Source organism: Malus sylvestris, chromosome 13, assembly GCF_916048215.2.
Source record: "Malus sylvestris chromosome 13, drMalSylv7.2, whole genome shotgun sequence".
Taxonomy (NCBI): Eukaryota; Viridiplantae; Streptophyta; class Magnoliopsida; order Rosales; family Rosaceae; genus Malus; species Malus sylvestris.
Genome location: NC_062272.1, coordinates 18,423,088 through 18,448,860, shown reverse-complemented (window position 1 = coordinate 18,448,860; position 25,773 = coordinate 18,423,088). Strand labels below are relative to the sequence as shown.

The 25,773-nt window shown below is 39.5% G+C and overlaps 1 protein-coding gene and 3 pseudogenes across 2 annotated transcripts; 1 reads left to right on the top strand and 3 right to left on the bottom strand.

Annotated features, from left to right (window-relative positions):
* Positions 1 to 905: 905 nt before the first annotated feature.
* Positions 906 to 6,489, bottom strand: LOC126595312 (uncharacterized; annotated as a pseudogene).
* Positions 5,801 to 5,907, top strand: LOC126598265 (small nucleolar RNA R71; annotated as a pseudogene).
* Positions 6,490 to 9,777: 3,288 nt separating the features above from the next.
* Positions 9,778 to 11,101, bottom strand: LOC126595311 (serine/threonine-protein kinase BLUS1-like; annotated as a pseudogene).
* A 1,220-nt stretch (positions 11,102 to 12,321) lies between these two features.
* Positions 12,322 to 24,344, bottom strand: LOC126595899 (cellulose synthase-like protein G3). 2 transcript variants are annotated; one of them, XM_050262290.1, is made up of 7 exons: positions 24,220 to 24,344; positions 15,204 to 15,344; positions 14,775 to 14,987; positions 14,565 to 14,661; positions 13,719 to 13,894; positions 13,146 to 13,567; positions 12,322 to 12,832 (listed from the first exon to the last, which is right to left on the bottom strand). In XM_050262290.1, exons 1-6 carry the CDS (start codon positions 24,247 to 24,249, stop codon positions 13,415 to 13,417), a joined length of 810 nt encoding a protein of 269 aa, XP_050118247.1. In that variant the 5' UTR covers positions 24,250 to 24,344; the 3' UTR covers positions 12,322 to 12,832; positions 13,146 to 13,414. The 2 variants fall into 2 exon arrangements, with proteins under 2 accessions (XP_050118247.1, XP_050118248.1); XM_050262291.1 differs by lacking the exon at positions 12,322 to 12,832 and having other exon boundaries at positions 13,438 to 13,567; positions 13,645 to 13,894.
* Positions 24,345 to 25,773: the final 1,429 nt, after the last annotated feature.

Genomic DNA, 25,773 nt, shown 5'->3' with positions numbered 1-25,773 from the left:
TTGAATTTTTGCCTTCAAAAACTCCCTCTTTGCATTTCTACGATCTTGACTTGTCCGACCTCTGCTTTCCTTAACACCCCTGAAAAATGGCTGGCCCTTCCGACCGTCGTTTTGACTTGAACCTTGGTGAAGAGGCAGCTCCGCCTTCTCCAGACAACATATGGCGCCCATCCTTCATATCCCCTACTGGCCCCCTTACCGTTGGGGATTCAGTGATGAAGAATGATATGACAGCTGCGGTGGTGGCCCGGAACCTTGTCACTCCTAAAGATAACAGACTGCTTGCAAAACGGTCTGATGAATTGGCTATTAAGGAGTCTCTGGCTCTCAGTGTGCAGTGTGCAGGTTCTGTCTCCAACATGGCCCAACGCCTCTTTGCCCGAACTCGTCAAGTTGAATCGTTGGCGGCTGAAGTGATGAGTCTCAAGCAGGAGATTAGAGGGCTCAAGCATGAGAACAAACAGTTGCACAAGCTTGCACACAACTATGCCACAAACATGAAGAGGAAAATTGACCAGATGCAGGAATCTGATGGTCAGATTTTACTTGATCATCAGCGGTTTGTGGGTTTGTTCCAACAGCATTTGCCTTCGACTTCTGGGGCTGTACCGCGTAGTGAAGCTCCAAATGATCAACCTCTGATGCCTCCTCCTTCTGTGGCCCCGCCGACTACTGAAGCTCCTCCTAAGCAGCCTTTGTGAAGGCTCCTTCTTTGTATTTATCTGCTCAATGTTCCTTTCTTTTTTTTTATGAATGAAAAAAATATCTTGCAAGAAGTTGTGGTAGAGATTGCAAAATCATTACCTGCATAAAGGAACAAAAGTAGGACTTAAACACAAAAACGAAAAAAACAAGAAAATTTAAAATTATTCAAAATAAAGATGAAAGATAGAAAGCTTGGGTTGCCTCCCAAGAAGCGCTTTAGTTACTGTCTAGAGCTAGACATTCTGTTGGCAGCTTGATTCAAATAACAGGTTCCTTCAAAGTGATGGAATCCTTAGCAAGATCATATGGAGACTCCTTGTATAACTTCAAGCGATGTCCATTAACTTTGAAGACAAAACCAGTTTGCATGTTTTGGATATCCACAGCCCCATGAAGATGGACCTGTACAACACGATATGGACCATTCCAACGTGATTTGAGCTTTCCTGGGAATAGTTTCAATCTTGAATTAAAAAGCAAAACCTTCTGGCCCGGTTGAAACTCTTTACGAAGGATGTGAGCATCATGAAATTTCTTGGTCTTATCCTTCTAAATCTTTGCATTCTCATAAGCATCATTCCTTATTTCTTCCAGTTCATTCAACTGCAGCTTTCGCTTCTCTCCCACTGCTTGGTAGTCAAAATTGAGGTGCTTAATAGCCCAATATGCCTTGTGCTCAAGTTCCATAGGTAGATAGCAAGCTTTCCCATACACCAAACGAAAAGGAGACATTCCAATTGGTGTCTTATAAGCTGTCCTATATGCCCACAAAGCATCAGTAAGCTTTAAACTCCAATCCTTTCGAGATGAACTGACCGTTTTCTCAAGAATCCTCTTGAGCTCCCGATTAGATACTTCAACTTGTCCAGATGTCTGTGGATGGTATGGAGTGGCTATGCGATGGTGAATATGATACTTGGCACAAAGGGAAGCCATGGTACGGTTTAAGAAATGCGTACCTTCGTCACTGATGATAGCACGAGGTACTCCAAATCGGGGAAAAATAGTATTCTGCAAGAAACCTAACACCACAGAACTTTTGCATGTTGGAGAAGCTATTGCCTCCACCCACTTAGAGACATAATCAACCGCCACCAAGATGTAGAGATTGCCATGTGAAGACGGGAAAGGTCCCATGAAGTCTATACCCCAAACATCAAATAATTCAATCACCAAAATACTTTGTTGGGGCATCTCATTTCTCTGAGAAAGATTTCCAACTCTTTGACACTTATCACAAGCCTGGCAGCATAGGTATGCATCTTTGAATAAAGATGGCCAAAAGAAACCACTCTGTAAGATCTTGGCCGCTGTCCTTCTTGGTCCAAAATGACCACCACATGCATAGTGGTGAGCAAACTTCAAAATGCTTTCTTGTTCTTCAAAGGGGACACACCGACGAATGATTTGATCTTGGCAATGCTTGAAAAGGTATGGCTCATCCCAAAAGTAGTGTTTTACAGTGGAGAGGAACTTCTTCCTTTGTTGGTAGCTGAACTCTGATGGTATTTCTCCAGATGCCAAATAATTTGCGATGTCAGCATACCATGGTACTTGATGAGTAACCGCTAGAAGTTGCTCGTCTGGAAAGCTCTCTTGCAGGGGCAATGAATCTGCCTCATCAGTGCTTGCATTTACTAATCTTGAGAGATGATCCGCCACAACATTCTCACGTCCCTTTTTATCTAGGATCTCTAAATCAAACTCTTGCAAGAGAATGACCCATCGAATCAATCGTTGTTTGGCCTCTTTTTTAGACAATAAGTACTTGAGAGCAGAATGATCAGAATACACAATGACTTTAGCACCAACTAAGTACGATCGAAACTTTTCAAGAGCAAATACCACTGCAAGTAATTCTTTTTCCATAGTGGCATAATTCAGTTGAGCATCATTCAAAGTGCGGCTGGCATAATATATAACATGGGGGAGCTTATCACGTCGCTGACCAAGAACAGCACCCACAGCGTAATCAGAAGCATCGCATATGAGCTCAAAAGGAAGGGTCCAATCTGGAGCTGTTATAATTGGGGCTGATGTGAGAAGATCCTTCAATTTGTTGAAAGCATCATGACAATCTGCATTAAAATCAAAACAAGCATCTTTAGCAAGTAAATTACAAAGAGGACGACTAATTTTGGAAAAATCCTTGATGAATCTTCGATAAAAACCAGCATGTCCCAAGAAAGATCTCACATTCTTCACAGAAGTTGGTGGTGGTAATTTGACGATCACCTCAATCTTTGCCTTGTCAACCTCTATTCCTTTGCTTGAAATCAGATGTCCTAGCACAATGCCATGCTTAACCATAAAATGGCATTTCTCCCAATTTAACACAAGATTAGTCTCCCTGCATCTTTCCAAAACCAAAGACAAGTTATCCAAACATATATCAAAAGAATTACCAAAAACAGAAAAGTCATCCATAAAAACCTCGACAATATTTTCAACCATTCCAGAAAAAATACTCATCATGCATCGTTGGAAAGTGGCAGGGGCATTGCACAATCCAAATGGCATTCGTCTGTATGCAAATGTACCAAAAAGGCATGTAAACGTTGTCTTCTCTTGATCCTCAGGGGCAATTGGAATTTGGTTGTACCCTGAATAACCATCTAAGAAACAATAGAAAGAATGACCAGCTAGTCTCTCGAGCATCTGATCAATGAATGGCAACGGAAAATGATCATTTCTAGTGCTGTTGTTGGGCTTTCTATAGTCAACACACATTCGCCATCCGGTGGTCATCCTTGTAGGCACAAGCTCGTTGTTATCATTCTTCACCACAGTAATACCAGTTTTCTTTGGAACCACCTGAGTCGGGCTCACCCATTTGCTATCCAAGATTGGATAAATGATACCTGCATCGAGTAACTTCATCACCTCAACTCTTACAACTTCCTTCATGATCGGATTTAGACGTCTTTGAGCTTCAACAGTTGGTTTAGTCCCAGCCTCCATAAAAATCCTATGCATGCACAAAGCTAGACTAATGCCTTTTATGTCAGCAAGTGTCCACCCCAGAACATCTTGATACTTGCGAAGAACTCTTAGTAATTTGTCTTCCTCCGTGTCATTAAGATCAGCAGCAATAATAACTGGCAAGGTCTCATTCACCCCAAGATGAGCATACTTGAGGTGGCTCGGCAGTAGCTTGAGCTCTAACTTCGGAGCTTGCTCACTTGAAGGAAGAATGGGCTGTTTAGGTACTCCAAGGCTTTCATAAACATGTCGCCACCTTGGATTATGAATTGGTGCACTATCCAATGCAGCGATGATGTCCACCACATTTTCTTCCATAGATAAAGTAGCATCATGGTTGGTGAGGCAAGTTAACAGCTCATCATTAGATGATCGTGAGGCAAAGTTTGCATGCACAATCCCATCCAAAACATCAACACGAAAACACTCTTCAGGTTCGAAAGGACGCTTGACAGCTTCAAAGAGTTTGAATACAACTGACTCTCCTTGCACTCTTAAGGTTAAAGTACCTGCTTCCACATCAATAAGTGTCCGGGCGGTGGCCATGAACGGTCGGCCTAAAATGAGAGGCACTTCCTTGTCTTCCTCCATGTCAAGTACAATGAAATCAGCTGGGAGGTAGAATTTATCCACTTTAATAATCACATCTTCCAGAATACCCAAGGGATATGTCACGGACCTATCTGCCAATTGAAGACTCATAGATGTGGGCTTGAGTTCTCCTTCACCTAATTTTTGAAAAACAGAATAAGGCATAAGGTTAACACTTGCTCCTAAATCAATCAATACTTTATGAAAATCAAGACTACCAATAGTACAAGAGATAGTGAAACTCCCCGGATCTTTCTTCTTGGGTGGTAGCTTATGTAAGAGGACAGCACTGCATTGCTCAGATAGAATCACCTTCTCGTATTCCAAGAACTTTTTCTTTTTAGAACATAGCTCCTTCAGAAATTTGGCATATGATGGGATTTGTTTAATAGCATCTAATAGAGGCAAATTAATTTGAACCTTAGCCAACGTCTTCATGAATTCAATGCATTGTTGATCATTGGAACGTTGTTGCTGCCTTTGTGGAAATGGCAAAGGTGGCTTGTATGGTGGCTTGTCAGAAGGTGCAAATAAACTACCAAGGCCTTTTTCCTTGTTTGCATTAAAGTTGGGTCGAGATTGCACATTGTCACTTGCACTAGGATCTGGAATACCTGCTTCAGAAATAGCCTCTGACCGAGACTTTGCAGCTAATGGTGCACTTTCAGTAAGCTCTTCTTCTTCCACTTCGGCTTCATGGTGCACCACTTCTCTGTTGTCATAGCTCTTGCCACTTTTCAATGTCCGTATTACTTTGCAATGCTCCATCCCTCTTGGATTTTGCTCAGATTGGCTCGGGAACTTTCCTTTCTCTCTTTCATTGAACATGGTAGCAAGCTGTCCAACTTGAGTCTCCAAATTCCCCACTGATGCCGTGAGATTCTGAATGCTAGTTTGTGTGGATTGGACAAAACTGTTGGTGGTATTAGAGAGAGCAGACATATGTTGAGCTAGCTGTGACATTTGGTCTTCAAGAGATGGTTTCTTAGTCTCACTAGTTGATTGGTAAGACTGTTGGTATTGATGTGGCTGTTGGTTGCCACCCCAACTGAGATTGGGATGGTTTTTCCACCCAGGATTATATGTATTGGAATAAGGGTCACTTCTGGGTCTAGTGAAATTATTCACCATATTCACATGCTCTTGCACAAGCTCAGGATAGCTATCCTTGTTGGGGCATTGAGTGATGTCATGAGTTGTTGCACTACAAATGATGCACGCTTCTTGGGCATTGGGCATGGAAGAGACCTGCATTAAGGCAGCAAATTTGGCATTAAAATTCTTTTCCATTTTAGCAATTTGAGCAGAAACATTAGAAGAACTCTGAGAAATCTCAAAAACTCCCCTCTTTTGTGTTTGTTCTTCTGTCCATTGTTGGGATTCAGAAGCCATCATATCAAATAACTCAAATGCTTCCCTTGCTGATTTTGACATTAATGACCCTCCAGCAGATGCATTCACTTGACTCTTGGTGGTGGCATTGAGACCATCATAAAATATGTTCATTTGAAGGTTATAATCAAACCCAGCATGAGGACATTTTGTGTACATCTCATTATACCGTTCCCAAGCTTCATGGAAAGACTCGTTCGGCTTTTGAGCGAAAGCCAATATCTCTTTCTTGAGTGCAAGAGTCTTGGATGAAGGAAAAAACTTATTGAGAAATTTTTCTTGCAATTCTGTCCATGTTGTAATGCTATTGGCAGGCAGAAAATGCAGCCACGCCTTGGCTTTGTCCTTCAAAGAGAATGGGAACAAACGTAACTTGATAGCTTCAGAAGAGAAACCTCTGATTATGGTGTTGTCACATGCCTCAATAAAATCAACCAAATGCATGTTGGGATCACTGTTTGGCAACCCATGAAATGATGGCAATATGTTGAGGATGTGAGGTTTGATTTCAAAGGATGTCCCATCTTCCACATCTGGATATATAATGCACCTCGGCACTGCATTGATTCTTGCCGCCAATGAATTCCTTAAAGGTTGACCTGCTGCAGGTAAGGCTAGGGCCATGTGTGCAACTGGTATCAAAGGTTGGAAAATAGATGTGCCGCTCTCAGGATCACGGAACAAATCCTTAAGAAAAGTATCACCAAGGTTGGAATCTTGTGCTAAATATTTTTCTCTAGCTAACTTCCTTGCATTTCTCTCTGGTTCAAGGTCGTAAGGAATAAGCACTTGATTCTTGGACCTTGTTCCAATCACCATATACTACACCTGAACAAACAATAAAAATATTAAGCCACAATAAAAAATAAAAGTAAAATAAAATAAAACTTAACAGAAACTAACTAAACAACAAAAAGAAAAAGAAAAAGAAAGTAAGTAAACCTAGATGAATTAAAAACACAAATTATGCAAATTGGCAACCACTAGTTAATTAAACGAAAACAAAAATCTCACACCACACATCCACTACACTTAATAAAAGATCAAAACTCACTAAATTAATAGCTGTTTTTTTTTTTTAATTTAAATTTTTTTTTTTTAAAATTTAATATAATAATTTTTTTTTTAATAATATGTGATTTAAAACAGAAATTTGTGAAAGGGATACATAAACAGATTTCTAACGCAAATATACAACATTATTACGGTACCAAAGTTAAATTCACCATTAATGGGCTTAATAAAAAAGGATTCTTTAAACTTTTTTTTTTTTTTAAATTTAATGATTAATAAAAATAAGACATAAACATAAACATAAGAAAAATAAACACAAAAGCTCGGGAACTGTTGGCACAGTCCCCGGCAACGGCGCCAATTTCTTGATAGCGATTTTACCACTTGTAAAACAAAGGGTTAAACCATAGAAAATTCTTGCAAGAGAACAAGTGTTTGTAGTATAGAATGGCTCAAGCAAGGTCGATCTCCTCAGGGACTGATATAAACAATTTACGAGTTTTTGTGTATTTAACTTATTTAACTCTAAGAATTACACTAATTTGACGAAACTAAATATTACTGGATGTGACTTAAACAAATATCTAAAATGGGAATTGGTTTATAGGAACAGTGATTCAACTTAAACAAAACAAGTAAATAAGGAAATTCAAGATAAAATAAATGATTTAGGAAAAATAAATTGACAATATGCTAGAGTTTAACCTTTACCAACAACACTCCTACGTAGCTATTCCAATTGCTTAAATAATTGAAAACACACATGCTTTGAAGGTTGTATTTTCCTTGTGTATATTTTACTTGTGACATTCAAGCTAAAACGCATACCACTACATGCAACTTATCCATGACATTTGGATTAAATATAAACATGAGTGATTCATTAATCTTGGTGAAAATCCTTTTGTTAAACCATATAATCCCTAAGAGCATGATATTTACCTTAGGAGAGTATAATTCTCAATCACAAGAAGCACAACCAATTTTAACGTGACATTCGTTCAAAATTGCATCCGATAACTTTTCTAAGCATCCTAATGGTGATCAATCATCAAGACACATAGATAGTTTAATTCAGTGATTGAAAATATCAAAACAAGCATGTAACAACACTTAAGCAATTGAAAAATAAAACTACGTATTCATGTTGCGGCTCATGGCCTCACTCTAGCATAATAAATTAGTTACACATAATTATGTTCATACACAAGGACGGAGCCACCATGGGCCTAGGGGGGCGGATGCCCCCACTGAGATTTTTCTGACGCTGGGATGCTGCTCAAATTGAGCTGGGTTTGCAGCAGCAGAGCCCCCACTGAACTGATCTGGTTCTGCTCTCCGACCTGGTTCTGCAGAAGTTCTGGCTTTGTTGTTTGAGGATGCCCCCATTCACACAAAGTTCTGGCTTCGTCCCTGTTCATACATAAGAAATTATCCATAAAAAATAACAAGAAGGGAAACACCCGTTTTTGGTTTGCTCCTGACTTCTTTTCCTCTGCCTGCTGCAGTCTCTTCCTGCTTCCTCTTCTCTGCGTCCGTCTCTCTGCGCTCTCCCTCTCCCCTCTATTTTCTGCCCGTCTGCTTCCTCCCCTATCTTTCCCTCCTCCGCCTCTACTTCTTATTTTCATTGTATCATATTCCCCCTCCTTTTCTCTATTCCTTCTGTCCAACCATCATCCCACTATCCTCTTCTTTTATTATTTTCTATTTTCTGCTGTGCTCTTCTTTATGCCGTGTTGCTCTCTTTCCTCATCTTTTTATTTGTTTATTTTTTTTCTTTTCTTTCCACACCTCTTTGTCTGCCAGTCTGTCTGTTTTTTATTTGTTTCTTTTTCTGTTTTTCTTCTCACCCAGTCCGTCCCCTTTCCCATTGCTGCGTCACTTATTCTTTTTTTTTATTTATTTTTTTCTGCTTCCTTTCCGCACTGCCTCAATGCTCTCTCCACTCTGTCAGAATTCTTCCATGCTGTTTTTCCATTTTGTTTCCTGCCATCCTCTCTGTTATTCTTTGTCCGTGTCTTCACTTTTCTTCATTTTAATTGAAATTGATCCTAAAACACATTTAACTGCACAATAACACAAGGTAAGGTAAAATGCCATAATTTTAACACAAAAACATCACAAAGACTTTAGAAATAGATGGTATAAATGTATGAAATATATTTGTGATCAGTAAGGTTAGAACAAGGGGTTCTATTCTTGGTATCAACCAGTAACAAACCTCCACGTTTCCCTTCTTGTATGATGAGAGCAACGACACGTGCCAAAACCATGGATACACGAGTAGCAGCTCTTGAAGGTTCGGTTCAGGAAATCCAATCTTCTATCGCAACGATCGGATCGACAATGCAGAATGTGTCCACTGTAATCGCATCAATGGAGTCTCGATTCTCAGCCATGGAATTTCATTTTTCAGGCACGGATCGTCCTCCTCGTGCTCATGCTGACCATGGTGATTCTGCAAATCAAATGGGTGGGTCTGAAGAAACCTTGTCTGATCCAATTGCTCATATGGGCCAGCGTTTTCCTCGTCAAGATTCGTCATTTCAACCCAGACCGCCATTGATCAAGCTTGAGTTCCCTCGATTCTCAGACGGCGATGATCCCTTGGCATGGGTTTATCGGGCAAAGCATTATTTTTATTATTTCTCGATTGACAATGCACAAAAGTTACGAATGGCTTCTTTTCATATGGACAATGAAGCTTTACAATGGTTTCAATGGCAGAACTGCATCAAGAACCACCCAACATGGAAAGATTTTGTTCATGTCTTTTGTAAAGAATTTGGGCCCTCTAAATTTGAAGACTTTACCGAAGCCCTAGTTCAATTGAAGCAGTTGGTTTCTCTCAAATAATACGTATCAGAGTTTCGTCGATTGGCGAATCGGACTACGGAGATAGGTCCAGTCATGCTACGGGGTTGTTTCATCGAATGACTGAAACCGAAGTTACGTCATGACGTCAAATTGCTTCGGCCATCTGATGTACATGAAGCAATTGCTCTAGCTTTCCAATTGGACATCAAACTATCAGATACCAAAGTTCGAAATTTCTCCAGAAATTATGCTTCTTCTTTCAGTAATGTTACAAACTCAAACGACCAATTCCAGCACCATGATCCCAAACGACTAGATATCCGCTTTGTTTCCTTATGCGAGTGTGTGACTTCAGGTGCCATCCAATACGGCGTTCCAACGATGTTGGTTAGCCGAGTCGACAACTCTTCAGTTGAATTGGCTTTGTAGACCGAGGTAGAGACCCCAAAATCGGTGAGCTTGGCCGACCCATCCGGATCGATCAAAATATTTCCTACCTTGATGTCACTATGGAGGTGGCCTTGATTGTGAAGATACGAAATGGCGTTTAACGTCTCTTTCAGCACGACAACAATGCAAGGTTTTGGTAATCTTCCCAGGAAAGAAGAGGAGATTATTGATTGTAGAGAGCCAACACACATGAACGGCATAACCACCCAAAGATGGCGGTAGACGGTGAAGGAGCAAAAGCGGAAAGAACATTGAGGTGGGAAAGAAGAGACAAAGTCGTGGTGTCGCATCAAATGTTGTCGAAATCGGCCCGGGATTGATCGCGGTCGATGAACTTGATAGCCATGATGGCAGAGTTCATAGGGACGCAGACGGCCTTGGAGACAACGGCGCTGACGCAGGATCCCATTTCGTCGAGGATTTGGTAGGAAGCGGGGTCCAACGAGAATGGTTTTTGATGGAGAAGATGAGTGGGTTGTGATGGTGAAGAAAAAGTAAGGTTTAAGCAGCAATCTTGTGTAAGGTTGATGGTGAGGTGGTGAGGGTGGCTTCGGGACGATGCATATGAATGCCTACTGCTACAGCTCTCTGTTTTCTAAGGCTTTCCTATTCCAGTTGGGGTGGCATTATATATTTTGTTATTTAAACAAACTCTTGATTCTATTTTGAGGGGTTTTTTGGGAGTTAGGATTGGGTGAAATAAAAGTTGGTTTAAGATAGAGCATCTCCAAAGGAGACGTCAAAAGATAAATATCAAATATTAATTTGATGGCTGATGTGGTAATATCAGATTTTCTCTTTTTCCAACCGATATGTTTCTTTGTTATAAATGATATTTGTAGGACCCATTTTAAAAAGAAATCAATTAAAATACATTTTCAACATCTATAATTGGTGCATTAATGGGACCCACACAATAAAATAATTAAAAAAAATTGACATCACATTTTCTCATATGTCAAATTTGACATATGAAAACTCGTATATCAATCCACATAGGATTGACATATCGGTTGGAGTTCGCTCCCACCTTCAAATTGGATTACATATCATTCTACCTTGAATTTAACATCTCCTTTGGAGATGGTCGTCAAGCATCAAGAGTGGAGTCTTAGGGTCATTGGGCGGTGTACCACCTTCTCGCACCCATGTTTGGCCTTCTATTTCCACTAGTCAATAAGCAAATTTTTGGAGCTGGTGAAAAAAAAAAAAAAAAAACTTCTAGACGAATGGTTAGTTGGTAAAAAGAAATAAGGAGGTATTGCTACGAATTGAACTTCAAGGGAACATACATCAGTCGATTATGAAGTCAGTGATTGAAACTTGAAACATGTAATCTTCCCTTGCTATATTAATTAGGGTTCAACCCCTTTAAGAAACAAGCCGAGCTTGAGCATAGACATGCTCAACTCATAAAGCATATGGGTGGCCCTTTAAAAAGAAGTTTGAAGAACATGTTATACAAGCGGACCATCTCATTGTTGTAAGGTGACTTGTACTGAATGAATTTCTTTTTTACCTCGTTTGAGCTCAGCTCAAAAAATAAACGAGCCAAACCAAGTTAACCTATTATGAACTTTTAACAAACCTAACTTAAACATGATAATACTCGCAACATTTATACCCTTAGTCAAACTTAGAGAGGTGATTTTTACACACTCTATTTAACTTCTCATACACACTCTTTATTTTTTGTCGTCAAATTGAATAAATCAACTAGGAGAGAGAGATATGATTAAACATGAGAGTAAAAGAAACTAAAAAATGTGTGTTTATTATTTTCCTAAATTTATTGGACCATTAGGGTGATTTGGAAACATATTCTATTATTGATTAAATGAAAGAGCGATTTGGAAAAAGGACCTCCAGAACTTGGACTATGGAGATACATGTTCTTACCTATTAATGTTGCTGCCAAAACTTATTGGGCTTAGTTTATGGTAACTTTACTCTGATCACTAGTCAAAGACAATTTAATGGCGTTTCTTTCTTCGAAATTATGGCTCTATTCATGCATTCCTATTACTTTGGGGGCTGAAGGCTGAAGTAGAACTCTTAGCCAAGAGAAGAAAAGAGTATATCTTTTAGACACCCCTACATTTACAATATCCCAATGATTAAGAAGTAACAGAAGCAAAGAGTAGAAAAATAAAAACAGTTAGGAATCATATTATTAAATCAGAAAAATGTATACACATATATAGGTCATGACCTTGCTACATGAATATAATAGGTCGTACCCAGTGCACAAGGCTCCCGCTTTACGCAGGGTCTGGGAGAGGTGAATGTCGGCTAACCTTACCCCCATTTATGGAGAGGCTGCTCCCAAATCTTGAACCCGAGACCTAATAGAACCAAAAAAAATAGACAATGAGGGAAAATAAGGCAGATAGTAGGGTAACAGATAGTGGAATGCTTCCTTTGTCTTTCCTTATTAGCATTCCTTCAATAATAGGGTAGTTCATTACTATGACATAAAAGGCTATGAAGATTTGTATGAACATCTTGTCCAACTCCCCCACAAAGATCCCTCTAGCAATCCCCACAGCAAACGAAGCCATGTTCAAGATGACTAGGGCAACCATTGGAGCAAGAAATTGTAGTGATGTTTGGAAATCAAATACTCCCATATTGTAAAGCTTGAGTTGTTCAACGTCGTCGACTTTATTTGTTGGGAGAAACTGGCTTCTCTCATACCAAGTTTCTTCATGAAAGCATCCACACTACCATATAAGTGAGATGTGACTGACTTCATCATCCATATTCTCTGTTCATTTACCCAATGTCGAAATGTTGATCCTGTTGCTAGCACCTCATATAAATGTTTAGAGAGCAATGATAGGAATACAAATGAAAATACGATAAAATACGTATTTGAGACCTGCAAAGAGCAATAACATGATCGGCATGTTAGAATATCGGAATCATACTCCAAGGTGTGAATTACCTATAAGCACTCTAAAAAAAGGGTAATGCTTTCTTATGTACTTACGTTTGTATACAAGTACTTATATCGACAAACTGTGAAATTGAATTTTGAACCATAAATTTTGTCCATAATCAACCATAATAAATGGTTTACATTCATAATAATGGAAGTGAACATTTCCCTTGTTGCCATAAAAATTCTTAATCATATTTAAAGATATTTAACTATGTATAGTTATAATGAGAGGAAAACAAAATTTAATTACCTCGGGGTACAAAGGAATGCTATTGAGTAGACACACTTGAGGAATGATAGCAAAGCACCAGAGTGTCAAGAAATAGAAAATGGGTAAGAGAGCAATTTCTGCATAACACATGCTTTGAAGGAAAGTGTGGGTTTTGAAAGGGCCATATATAAGAGGACTGAACTTGGAGATAGCAACATCAACTAAGCCAGAGGAACCATCTTGTCCCTTGGACCAAAAACTCATCCAATTTGGTGGTGCCGCTACCCAAGAATTGTGGCCTTTTTGGATCACAAAACACTGAAATCCAACCTTTGTAATGCAAATGAAACCCTGTGAAGTAATCTTCCACCACTGAACCGTATAAGAAACCAACTTGCATGCCACAAATAAGAGTAAGATATCACCATTAGCATTAGAGGAATGCTAGGCTCAGTCACCTCCTGCGCAGGGTTATTATGATCTGTTAATACATTGCACGACCGACATGTATCAACTGCTCACAATTGACTAAGCTTACCATAATTATTTTAATAAATTTATCTTTCAATTTGGGAGTGAAATGTAAGCTTCCAATGGTTTAATTGTACTTGCCTCTTTACCCCATTTGGTGCCATCTTCATAGGCACAAGAGGCTAGTCGTGGGCTTTCATTTAGCTGTGCATTATTTCTCGGGATGAACATATGGTCAGGCTTGTTGATTTGGCGGAGGGATTTGATGAACTGCTTGGATGGACCAAAACATTGTCTAAGTTTCATTGCATCCCCATCTGAAAGCATATTATGATATACAACAGAGAAAAATGTCCACGAATTAATGAACACATATATCTATAGTCGATCGATACATCATCCAACAGGTATTGCAGAAAATTTGGTCAATTAAAAAGTATATATATGTAATTGACAAGTTCATAAATTTGATATATATGTTATGCTTATTATATATTAAACCCACTGTTCTAAAAATCCCCGCCTAGCGCTGCCTAGGCCCCGCCTAGGCGCTAGGCCCCAGCCCACCGCCTAGACCACCTAGGCATCCGCCTAGCCCGTCTAGGCACCCGCCTAGCCCGCCTAGGTTGCAACTCACTTAGACAAAAAATACATAACTTTCCTTTTGCATTTTGTTTTTTTCCAATAAATTGTAAGAGACTTGTTGCATACTTGAATGAACATACATTATATCCTTATTTCACATGTTTTCATTATGTTCCAATACTTCATGATATATATGCATTCTATTTTGTAGTTTATGATGAAATTATATATATTTTAAGTAGAAGCAGACACTTATTTACCTGAAATATGATAGATTTACTTAAATCCGCCTAGCCGCCTAAGCGCTAGGCCCCAGCCCGCCGCCCGACTAGCGCCTAGCGACTTTTAAAACCTTGATTAAACCTAATTAAGGTGTTTTAATTAAGACAATTTATATTTTACCTTCACTAATGGAACTTCCACATAACGCCACCCTCTTGATGTAGTAGCTACCACACACACAGGGCCCTCCAAGTCCATCATAACCTTGCCATTGCAACTATATATGTACAAGTGATCAAGACCAACTAGTCAAAGATTACTATATGATGTAAATAATACATTTACTTATCAATTAATTAATGTAAAGTTTGTCCTTGAGTTCTTACATACCGTAAATATTGATCTCAACTGACTGTCATAGATATCGTTGATACTGATGTTGTGAAATTTATGAGGGAATTGAACAAATGCTAGAGAGGGTGATATCTTAGGGTCAAGATGGAAGCACATTGCTTGCCGAGCCGAACTTGCATCATTGCAGTACATGTCACAATCTAACCCTAATATGTAAGGTGAATTGCTTATAACTCCCGACACACGTAGCTAATCAAAACAACGTCAATGTTCACTTGTCAAATCATGTAGCAGATAAGTATTATTTAATTAGACTGTCAATCTGAATCATTGATTAAACGAATTATTATTTTTGAACACACGACAATCAATTGACAGCTTACATAAGTACAGTATCTATGGTAATGGAGAGAATATAACTTATAATCGAATTACAAAAAAAAAAAAAGAGAGATGCATACATACAAGAACATTGAGCGCCCCAGCCTTGAAATGATGGGGATGAGAGGGTCTTTTCTCGCGAGAAACATAAACAAGGAGAGGCATATTTTTTGCTTCATTTGTTTTAATTGCATCATCACCTTCACTGGACGTTTCTTGTATTACCTGCCAAAATTCAAGATATGGTTATAGGATTATTTTGTATTATATAATAAGAGATTTGTCTTTCCTTGCAAGAGTTTTTTTTTTTCTTTCTTTCTTTTTTTCTTTTTTGTTTTGGTTGGATTCTTATAGCAAGCCGGCCTGATGGTGAAAAAATTAATGGTATGAATGGTGTGGAGACCACTTTTTTCCTATTTGTTGGATATATTGGCAAATTAGGAAATAAATCGGAAAGTAGGCATGTGAGTTGTGAGGCAAGGCTTACTCTATCAACGTTGCTAATTACATGTTAATATGTTATGAGATAATAATTTGACTGTCGCAAATTAGAACATCAATGGGCAGAAGGATGTGTCAACCAAGGAGAGCGACCCGATCCAATAATATATGTAAATGAGATTTTAGATGCGGTCCTTAACTATGAATATTTTTTTACTAAAATCTTGTTGGTTTTCAATTTTTGATTGAAGTTCCTGAAATTAATGTGATAATTTATTTCTATGTATGTTACTATATTTTTTAAATTAAAAATTGAAATTTATAGTTGTTTATATTAATGAGATTTTAAATAAACAAACCATAATTTGTGTGATTAAAAATATTAAAATATAAATTATACTATTGTGTGTGTGTGTGTGTATTTAAACATGGGTACATTCATCAAAATTAACCAAAAAGTTATTGTACCAAAACATGGGTATATTCTTCAAAATCACAAAACAAAAAAAAAATATTAGGCTTAATAACATTATTAAATTTCTTCGATTAAACTTGACATAGATACATTCTCAAATCAAAGAAAAAAGAATGTACCCATATAAGTTTAAAAATGTTGTGGTCTATTTTTATCTGACAATATAGAGAGGGCCGGCGGCAGTGGAGAGAGATGAGAGAGATGTGTGTTTGTAGAATTGTAGGGGAATGTGTGTGTTGTTATCCCTCCTACATTGTGCTTTTATTTATAGTAGTAAGGGGAGAGAAGATATTCCTTCTCCTCCAAGTAATACAAGTTGTAATAGGAAAGGATAACTAGAATCAAATCTAATCTAGGATTTACACAATCATACTTATTCTAGGAATGTTTACAACACTCCCCCTTGAGTGTGCAAATACTTAAGGTAGATTCAGCATCATGCAGAAGTTGAGGAAGTCGACTCGTCGGCACTGATTCCAAGGAACAACGCTTATTCTCAATAAGATAGGAACTTGCATAAGTAGTAAGTCTCACTAAAAAAACCCTAAGGCTATGGCAAAAACCCAAGTAGGGACAAAATCCATAGTATAAGGAAAAATGCGTGAGAAATGCAAAGTCAAAAGAAACGTCTACAGGACGTCATCAGGGATATGACCAGCCCAAGGTGGGTGCCTCGTTAAAACCTAGTTAGGTAGCAAAAACCCAGTGGGAAAAATGCTCCTAATCGTAGGGAAAAAGAGTACATTAAGATCAAGCAAGTATCCAGAAGATACTCCCCCTGAGTTTGACATAATTCCAAAGAGAAATAGCAAAGTTACAACTCAAAAAATTTACGCATACCAATTCCATGAACAAGCTTCTGAAACGTCACCTTCGGTAGTGATTTGGTGAAGAGGTCGGCCAGATTGTCTTGTGATCGGATTTGCGTGACTTCAATCTTCTGATGCTCTTATTGTTGATGTGTAAAGAAGAACTTCGGCGCAATATGCTTGGTGTTGTCTCCTTTGATGTAACCCTTCTTGAGTTGTTCGATGCAAGCTGCGTTGTCTTCAAAAATCGTCGTCAGGGCATTAACGGCGGGATGAAGATCGCAGGAGCTTCGAATATGGCCCATTACTGCTCTCAACCAAAAGCATTCCCGAGTTGCTTCATGTAAGGTGAGAATTTCAGCATGGTTAGACGAAGTGGCAACTAAGGTCTGTTTAGTTGACCTCCAAGATATTGCGGTGCCTCCAACGGTAAAGACATAACCCGTTTGAGAATGCGCCTTGTGCGGATCAGATAAGTATCCAGCGTTGGCATAACCAACAAGTCGAGAATCAACCCGATGAGCATAGGGTGCAGCATCACTCGAGGATTCGTAGGTATAGAATAAAACCAAATCCGTAGTACCCTTAAGGTAACGGAAGATGTCTTTCACGCCAGTCCAATGTCTGCGTGTTGGTGCATTGCTGTATCTTGCCAAAAGATTAACAGCGAAGGAGATGTCGGGTCTAGTGCATTGAACTAAGTACAATAAAGCGCCTATCGCACTTAGATAAGGAACTTCAGGCTCCAAAATCTCTTCATCATCTTTCTTTGGACGGAAGGGATCTTGCTTTGCATCTAGCGTACGAACGACCATAGGAGTACTCGAAGACTTCGCTTTATCCTCATTAAAACGGCGCAACACCTTCTGGGTGTAGTTCGATTGATGTACTAAGATTCCATCCGAACAATGCTCTATCTCGAGATCGAGACATTATCGAGTCTTTCCTAGATCTTTCATCTCAAATTCCAACTTCAGGTGCGAAGTAGTTCTCGCGAGCTCTTCAAGAGTTCCGATGAGATTCATGTCATCGACATATACTGCAACAATCGCAAATCCGGAATGTGACTTCTTAATGAACACACAAGGGCATATTTCGTTGTTCACATATCCCTGACTAGTCAAATACTCACTCAGACGGTTATACCACATTCTTCCGGATTGTTTCAAACCGTATAGTGAACGCCTCAGCCGAATTGAGAGCGTGTTCCGAGGTTTGGAAATATTTGAACCAGTCAATGTAAGTCCTTCGGGAACTTTCATATAAATTTTCGTATCAAGATCCCCATAGAGATACGCGGTTACTACGTCCATCAGCTGCATATCCAGTTTTTCAGAAACTACCAAACTGATAAGGTATCGAAAAGTAATCACATCCATAACGGGTGAGTAAGTTTCGTCATAGTCAATCCCGGGACGTTGTGAGAAACCTTGTGCTACAAGACGAGCTTTGTAACGCACAATTTCGTTCTTCTCATTACGCTTCCGAACGAAAACCCACTTGTAGCCAACGGGCTTCACATGTGGAGGAGTAGGAACTACAGGTCCAAACACCTTACGTTTCGCAAGTGAATCAAGTTCGACTTGGATTGCTTATTTCCAGCTTGACCAATCAGCTCTATGTCGACATTCATCAATGGAACGCGGTTCAATGTCATCGCTTAACATGATCTCAGTAGCTACTGCAAATGTTAATGCATCGTCGACAATTATCTCATTTCTACGCCACACATCATCTAAGCTAGCATAATAGACCGAAATCTCACGATTCTCGGGAGGAGGATTCGTCTCTTCAAGGACGCTTCCATAATCTAGAATTTCCTCATGAGTTGGGTAAAATGAGTAAGCGATAGTCGGATTCACGGTAGGCTCTTTAGGACCTTGTGCCGTGGTTTTCCTCTTTCGAGGGTGTGAATCATTTGAACCAAGGGGTCTGCCACGCTTTTGTGTAAGGGCAGATGATTGGCTAGCCGTTAATGTACGTGGATCACCAGAATTAACGTCCCGGGCTTCCAGGAGGGTAGTCTGTCGTACATTTGGTACATCTATCTTTGCAGGCGTATTCGCAGCTGGAATATGTGATCTTGTCACGCGCGCTAGATCGGTGAAAGCATCTGGCATGCTCTGAGCTATGCTCTTGAGATCTAATATGCACTGCACTTCAGCTTCAAACTGAGCGGTGCGGGGATCTAAATGAGACAAAGTGGGAGTCGTCCACGATAATTCACGTCGTTCATTAGGAACGTTGACGTTCTTATCTCCCCCTAACGGCGGGAAGACTGTCTCATAGAAGTGACAATCCGCAAAACGAGCGGTAAACAGATCGCCTGTCAAAGGTTCTAAGTAACGAATAATCGAAGGAGAATCATATCCGACATAGATTTCCATCCTTCGCTGAGGCCCCATTTTTGTACATAAGGGTGGCGAAATCGACACATAGACCGCACAACCAAAAACGCGCAGATGCGATATGTCGGGTTCGCATCCAGTGACCAACTGAAGGGCACTAAATGGTTGTGTCGCAACAGGCCTCAGGCGGACCAACTTTGCTGCGTGCAATATTGCATGGCCCCAAGCAGCGATCGGGAGCTTGGTACGTATGACCAATGATCGAGCAATCATTTGTAAACGCTTAATGAAAACCTCTGCCAGGGCGTTTTAGATGTGCACATGGGGTACATGATGTTCAACTTCAACCCCAACCGACATGCAATAGTCATCAAAAGTTTTAGATGTGAATTCTCCAGCATTATCCAATCGAATAGATTTGATCAGATAATCAGGGTGGTGAGCCCTAAGCTTGATAACCTGAGCCAACAGTTTGGAGAATGCAGCGTTCCTTGTAGACAACAAGCACACGTGTGACCAACGTGTAGAAGCGTCAACCAAAACCATAAAATATCTAAATGGTCCGCATGGAGGTTGAATCGGTCCACAAATGTCCCCCTGAATCCGTTGTAGAAAAATGGGAGGATTCGAACGAATCTTGTCATAAGAAGGCTTAGTAATAAGCTTTCCCATAGAATATGTTTGACATGCGATGTCATAGATCGAACCTAAGCTTCGGGTTAGTGGATGCCCGTGTGAAGTTTTGAGGATACGGCGCATTGCTATTCGTCCAGGATGTCCCAAACGATCATGCCAAAGTGTAATTTCGTGCGCGGTCCCTATGGTAGGGGCGGCCACATAGTGGCATTCGATGGGGCGTATGGTCGTAGTATACAGACCACTCGGGTTACGCTCCATCTTCTCTAGAATACGCTTCTGGCCATATTCGTAGGAAGTTACGCACAGAAATTCAACTCCGTTTTCTACGTGGGTTTCAGCATGGTAATTGTTATCTCTAATGTCCTTGAAACTTAGTAACGTTCTTCCGGAACGTGGAGAATAGAGTGCCTCAGCAATGGTCAAGATTGTACCATTGGACAACATTATACGTGTCTTACCGTATCCTTCTATCAGGTTGGATGGGCCTGAGAGAGTTGTCAGAGGTGCATTCTTAGGTACGAAGTTAGTGAAATAGATGCGTTCACACAAAACAGTATGCGTGGTTACACTATCTGCCAGACCACTAACTTTCCCACTAGTCATACCTAGAATGAAAAATTAATTTGAATTGGTCACATGCATAAAAGTTTATAAAAACAAGTATCAATTCAAAATCATTTCATTTATTCAAGGATTAAAACTGAATATCCAAAATAAATCGCCAATTAATAATCCAAAAACATAAAGGAAAATTGCTCAAAATCAACCAAAAACAAGGTGGGGTGCGGCCACTAGGTGGAATTCGGCCCCAATTGTCTTATTTCAACTAAAAAAGAAGTCTATGTCTAAGATTCTAATCTTCCATAGGAGTGGTATCCTCCTGAAAGTTAGAAACCTCCATCTTTGTAGTCTCCGGTTCATCCACTTGCATGAAGTTTGATTCAAACTTCTTACGACGAGAATGATATTCATCTACAACCTTCTTGGGAGCACGGCAAATACGGGACCAATGGTCCTTTGAACCACAACGATAACACATATCGTCATTCATTGTGGCAAGTGCTTTGCCCTTATTCTTGAAGTTCGGGGCCTTAGGAGCGAGGTTGGGCGCTTCTGGGCTTTGTTTCCTCCCTTGGATGAGCCTTGACTCTGTTGACCTTGGTGGGATGGCTTCTGGCCACCCTTACCACGCCTCTTTTGGCGTTTTGGGTGCTGATTAGTGCTATAATGTGTTTCAGGCACAGCAGTAGCCCTAGTAGGTCGAGCTTGATGATTCTTCATCAACAGCTGGTTCTGCTTTTCAGCAAGAAGTAAAACAGAGATCAAATTCGAGAACTTAGTGAACTTCTGAGCTCTATATTGTTGCTGCAGGACAATATTAGAAGCAAAGAATGTCGAGTAGGTCTTCTCCAGGAGATCCTCTTCAGTCAAAGTTTCATTGCAAAACTTGAGAAGTGATCGGATTCGACAAACTTCAGAATTATATTCATTCACAGACTTAAAGTCTTTGGAAGCGCAAGTGCTGCCAGTCGTGTCTTGCTTCAGGCAAGAATATGTCCTTTTGGTGATCGAAACGATCAACCAAAGCGACCCATAGTGCACGTGGATCCTCCTCAGCAAGGTACTCAGTTTGCAGAGCGTCATGAATATGTCTTCGGATGAAGATCATAGCAGTGGCTTTTTCAGCTTCGCCAACAGGTTCAGTTGTTGCTTCTTCAATAGCAGGACGCAAGTTCTTGGCAGTGAGGTGGAGCTTCACATCTTGAACCCACTTGAGGTAGTTCCTTCCAGAGACCTCCAAAGCGGTGAAGTCGATTTTGTTCAAATTCGACATGTTCCTATCACAAATAGATGGACAAGATGTGGTTAGTGTAATGGAGAAAAATCAATCCATTCACATAGGAGCAGAACATACAGGTTCTAATAGACATGTATTGGTTTAATTTTGCATGAAAAACTTCGGGTTTTCATGGGTGATATGTTTAAGAGAAAACTTCAGGTTTTCAAACAAGGCATGTTTATAAGAAACTTCGGGTTTCAAAGTAATTATGAACTTCAGGTTCATATACTCCTGTAGGCAAACACAAATATATATGCAAACAAATATGCAACAAGTATATGCAAAAAATATTGTATAATTATAATTGAATTAATTTATTTGGTCTTCGGGGCCAAATTAAAGTGTGGGTGAAAATAAAAAAACCCATATTATTTAAAAATAGTAAATAATAAAATCGCAGGGCCTAAAAATATAAGCTGAGAATCCCCGGGTGTAGGCTGCAGGCCCACGGGGTGAGAAGGGAATGGGCTGCTGCAGGCAGACCCCCCCAAAAAAAAAATTTCTTTCCGCGCGCGGGCCACTTCAGGTTGGCCCAAAAAAAACAAAAAAAAATCTTTTTTTTTTATCTGGGCCTCAGCAAGCGAGCCCAGGAAATAAACAAACAAACAAAAAATTTTTGTCTTTGCGGGCTGGGCCACTGCAAGCGAGCCCAGCAAAAATTTGTTTTTTCCATATGGGGCTGAGAGACAAAGCCCGGATAGGGCTCGGGGAAAGGTCCAAAAAAAATCCCAGCCGTGCTGGGTGTGCTTGGCAGGGGAAGAAAACCGGAAAAAAGTGGACGGCGCCACTGCAGGTGGTCGTGTCGAGGTTGTTGGAGCTCAGAGTGAGTCACGGTTGTCGTGGACAACCACGGAGATAAGGAAATCTCAACGTATCAACAACTATAAAACCCTAAAAAAATTGAAATCGAATTAAAAAAATCCGACGAGATTCCGGTGAATCTCAGTTCAATTTGAAATGTGGGACGACTTCTAGTCGTCGACGACGTGAACCAAAGGTTCAAAGCAATGGCTGGAGGCCATGCCGTGGCCAATGGACACCATGAAAGGTGTCGGGGTTGGTTTGCTGGGGACGCGATGGGCGTCGGGCTCTCGGCTCGGGAAAGCATGGGGATGCAGGCTGCAGGCCTTGCAAGAAGATGGGCTAGCCATCGCAGGCTGCGGGCCTGGTTGCGTTGTAGCCTTGCGTGATGCAAAGGCACGGGTTCGAAGAACCCTAATTCCCCAATCGCAAAAAAAAAAAAAAAAATTTTAATTCAATTATATTATATGCATGTATAATTCTAATGAATCACATATTTACGTTGATGCATATGCAAATAATAGTTTCAATGCATGTACATATGTAAGATTCAATTCATGGCAAATATCAAATTCACATAATTGGAGCAATTTTGGTTATGAAGCATACACAATTTATGTAGAATCTAAAATACGTTAAACGTAAAGTTGGGTCATGCATCATGGTGAATGTTCATGCTATCAGGGCTTGCAAAATATCGAGTTAAAAGTCGTTGTTTGGAAAGAACCTGATTGCGCGATGATATGGATGAACTGGTTTGATGCAGAAAAAAAATCTCCAACGTCAGATTCCTAAGCGCAGCGGTAAGAGCGTGCTGATAACGTGTTATGGTCTATTTTTATCTGACAATATAGAGAGGGCCGGCGGCAGTGGAGAGAGATGAGAGAGATGTGTGTTTGTAGAATTGTAGGGGAATGTGTGTGTTGTTATCCCTCCTACATTGTGCCTTTATTTATAATAGTAAAGGGAGAGAAGATATTCCTTCTCCTCCAAGTAATACAAGTTGTAATAGGAAAGGATAACTAGAATCAAATCTAATCTAGGATTTACACAATCATACTTATTCTAGGAATGTTTACAACAAAAAATAGATTATAAAAAAATTAAATAGATTATATATATATATATAAAGGTACATTTTACATATAGCAACTTGGTATATTTAAGAATGAGTACATTTTAAGATTAAAAATTTGAAAAAATTACATGAATGGGTACATATAAGATTAAAAAATTGAAAACATTTTTTAAAAAAGCTAATGGATACAAACTTATTCTAATTTTTTTTATATTTATTTTGGAAATGTTTTGAATTGAAAATTAGTTAGGAGTTTAATAAAGGTGTGAGTATTAAAATTCTACATCAATTATTACTTTTTATTTTAAAAAAATTATGTAAGCACAGCTCCATTCGGAGTCCTGGATATTCCGGGTCAAGGTGTGTCAGTTATTACATTAATGTTAGGGACTTGGATCAAAATCTGAAAAATAATAAGGTTTCAGTCAATGAACATTAGTAACTAAGAATCAGATACTAATTTTTTTCTATATTTAATGTCATGTGAAGGGAAATTTACACATGACATTACGTAGACCGGAATGCCATAGTGGCGGTAAACCATGATAAGTTCTTTTTTACCACCAAGCTTGAAAGCTCATTGGTAATTTATTTTATGTCTAAATAATTTGTAAAACTAAAGTACTAATCAACAAACAATGTGATATGTAGGGTACAAAATAACAATACCTCAATGACTGCAGAGTGATCTCGACGCATGTTGCTCCTGGCGTCCTCAATCCTTGCATTTTCTGTTACTCTTCTCTTAAACACCTCGTATGCCTCCTGCAATCAAATCTTTACCATCAGCTTTGTTACTGAGAAATATTATACTTATATATCTTCAAACATGAGGAATTTGTTTTGAGAAATATTAATTGCGAAAAAAAAAATCATCATGCACTCATTTCATGCTCTTTTTATCATTCTGATCATTTTAAGTATCTTCTCTAGAGTAGTATATTTATCATCTATTTGTATCATCTCTCTAATAGATGTAAAACCCACCAACATATGTGGGTCTCATCTCTATTAGAAAGATGGTACAATTGATGGTAAAAAGTAAAAACAGATGGTAAGAATAACATTTCTCGTGTATGAACTCACTACCCCCGGAATCACCATCCTCATTAGGGGTGGAAAAAATTCCCAAAAATCCTGAACCGAACCGAAAAAATCCCAATCCCAAACCAAAAATTTCCCAAACCGAAATTCCCGAAATTTTTGGGATGCTATCCCGAACCGATCCCGAAATTTTGGCACGGGATTCGGGATTGACTTCTCGATATTTCGGGAATCCCATACCGAACCGAAAATATATATTATTAATTATTATATATATATATATACATATATATTATTCTTTTATAATTGATTATGGACTTTATGGTTTGAACTTATTACAGAGAATGGAATATGTTATGAATTATGATATGACGTAAGCAATGTTGTTTTATTTATGTCGAAACCAAGAAAGTTGGATCAGCTAGTTACTATGCTTGAGTCTCTTTACTCTTTATACCAATAAATGGAGCTTGTTGGCATTGTAAATATGTATTTTACATATGCAAATTACTGGTAAATGGACAGCAAAGCAGCGCAAGGTAGCAATGCTTGTCAGTCAGGTTAAGAGCCTTCAAGCAAAGTTTACAGTTTGCAATCCAATGCTTGTGCCCCGATATGAGATTATATTTGCATTTAAACTAGCAAGAGATGCAATAGATTCTCAGTCTCAGACTAACCAGCCTGCACAATCTAACAATTCATTCAATGAGTTACATAAGCATAATATGTCAAATTTTAGTCCAAAAGCCCAAAACCATTTCGGGATTCCTGATTTGTCCCGAAATCCCGAAACTATTTCGGGATTCCCGAAAATTGGGATTCCCGAAAATTTGGTTTGGAATCGGTATTCAAATTGGGATTCCCGAAAAATTTGGTTTGGGAATCAGGACAAGGGTTTCGGTATGGGATCATCCTCATGGCCATCACCTTCTCCTCCTGCAGAGAAATAAGCCTCCGGAGCCGTACACTTGATCCCATACCTCCGACAAAACGGAAGCCACCACTTTGCAAACCTCCAAGCCTCTCTCATCCCATTCAAAGTCACGGCAGCACAGCCGTCATCAGATAGATACACATGAAGCTTTTCCGGTGGATAGTCTATTGCCATGGCTGATAACACCGTGTTCATAACCATCACGGTTGGCTCCTTCTCCGGATCCGCGGTGCAAATTAACACGT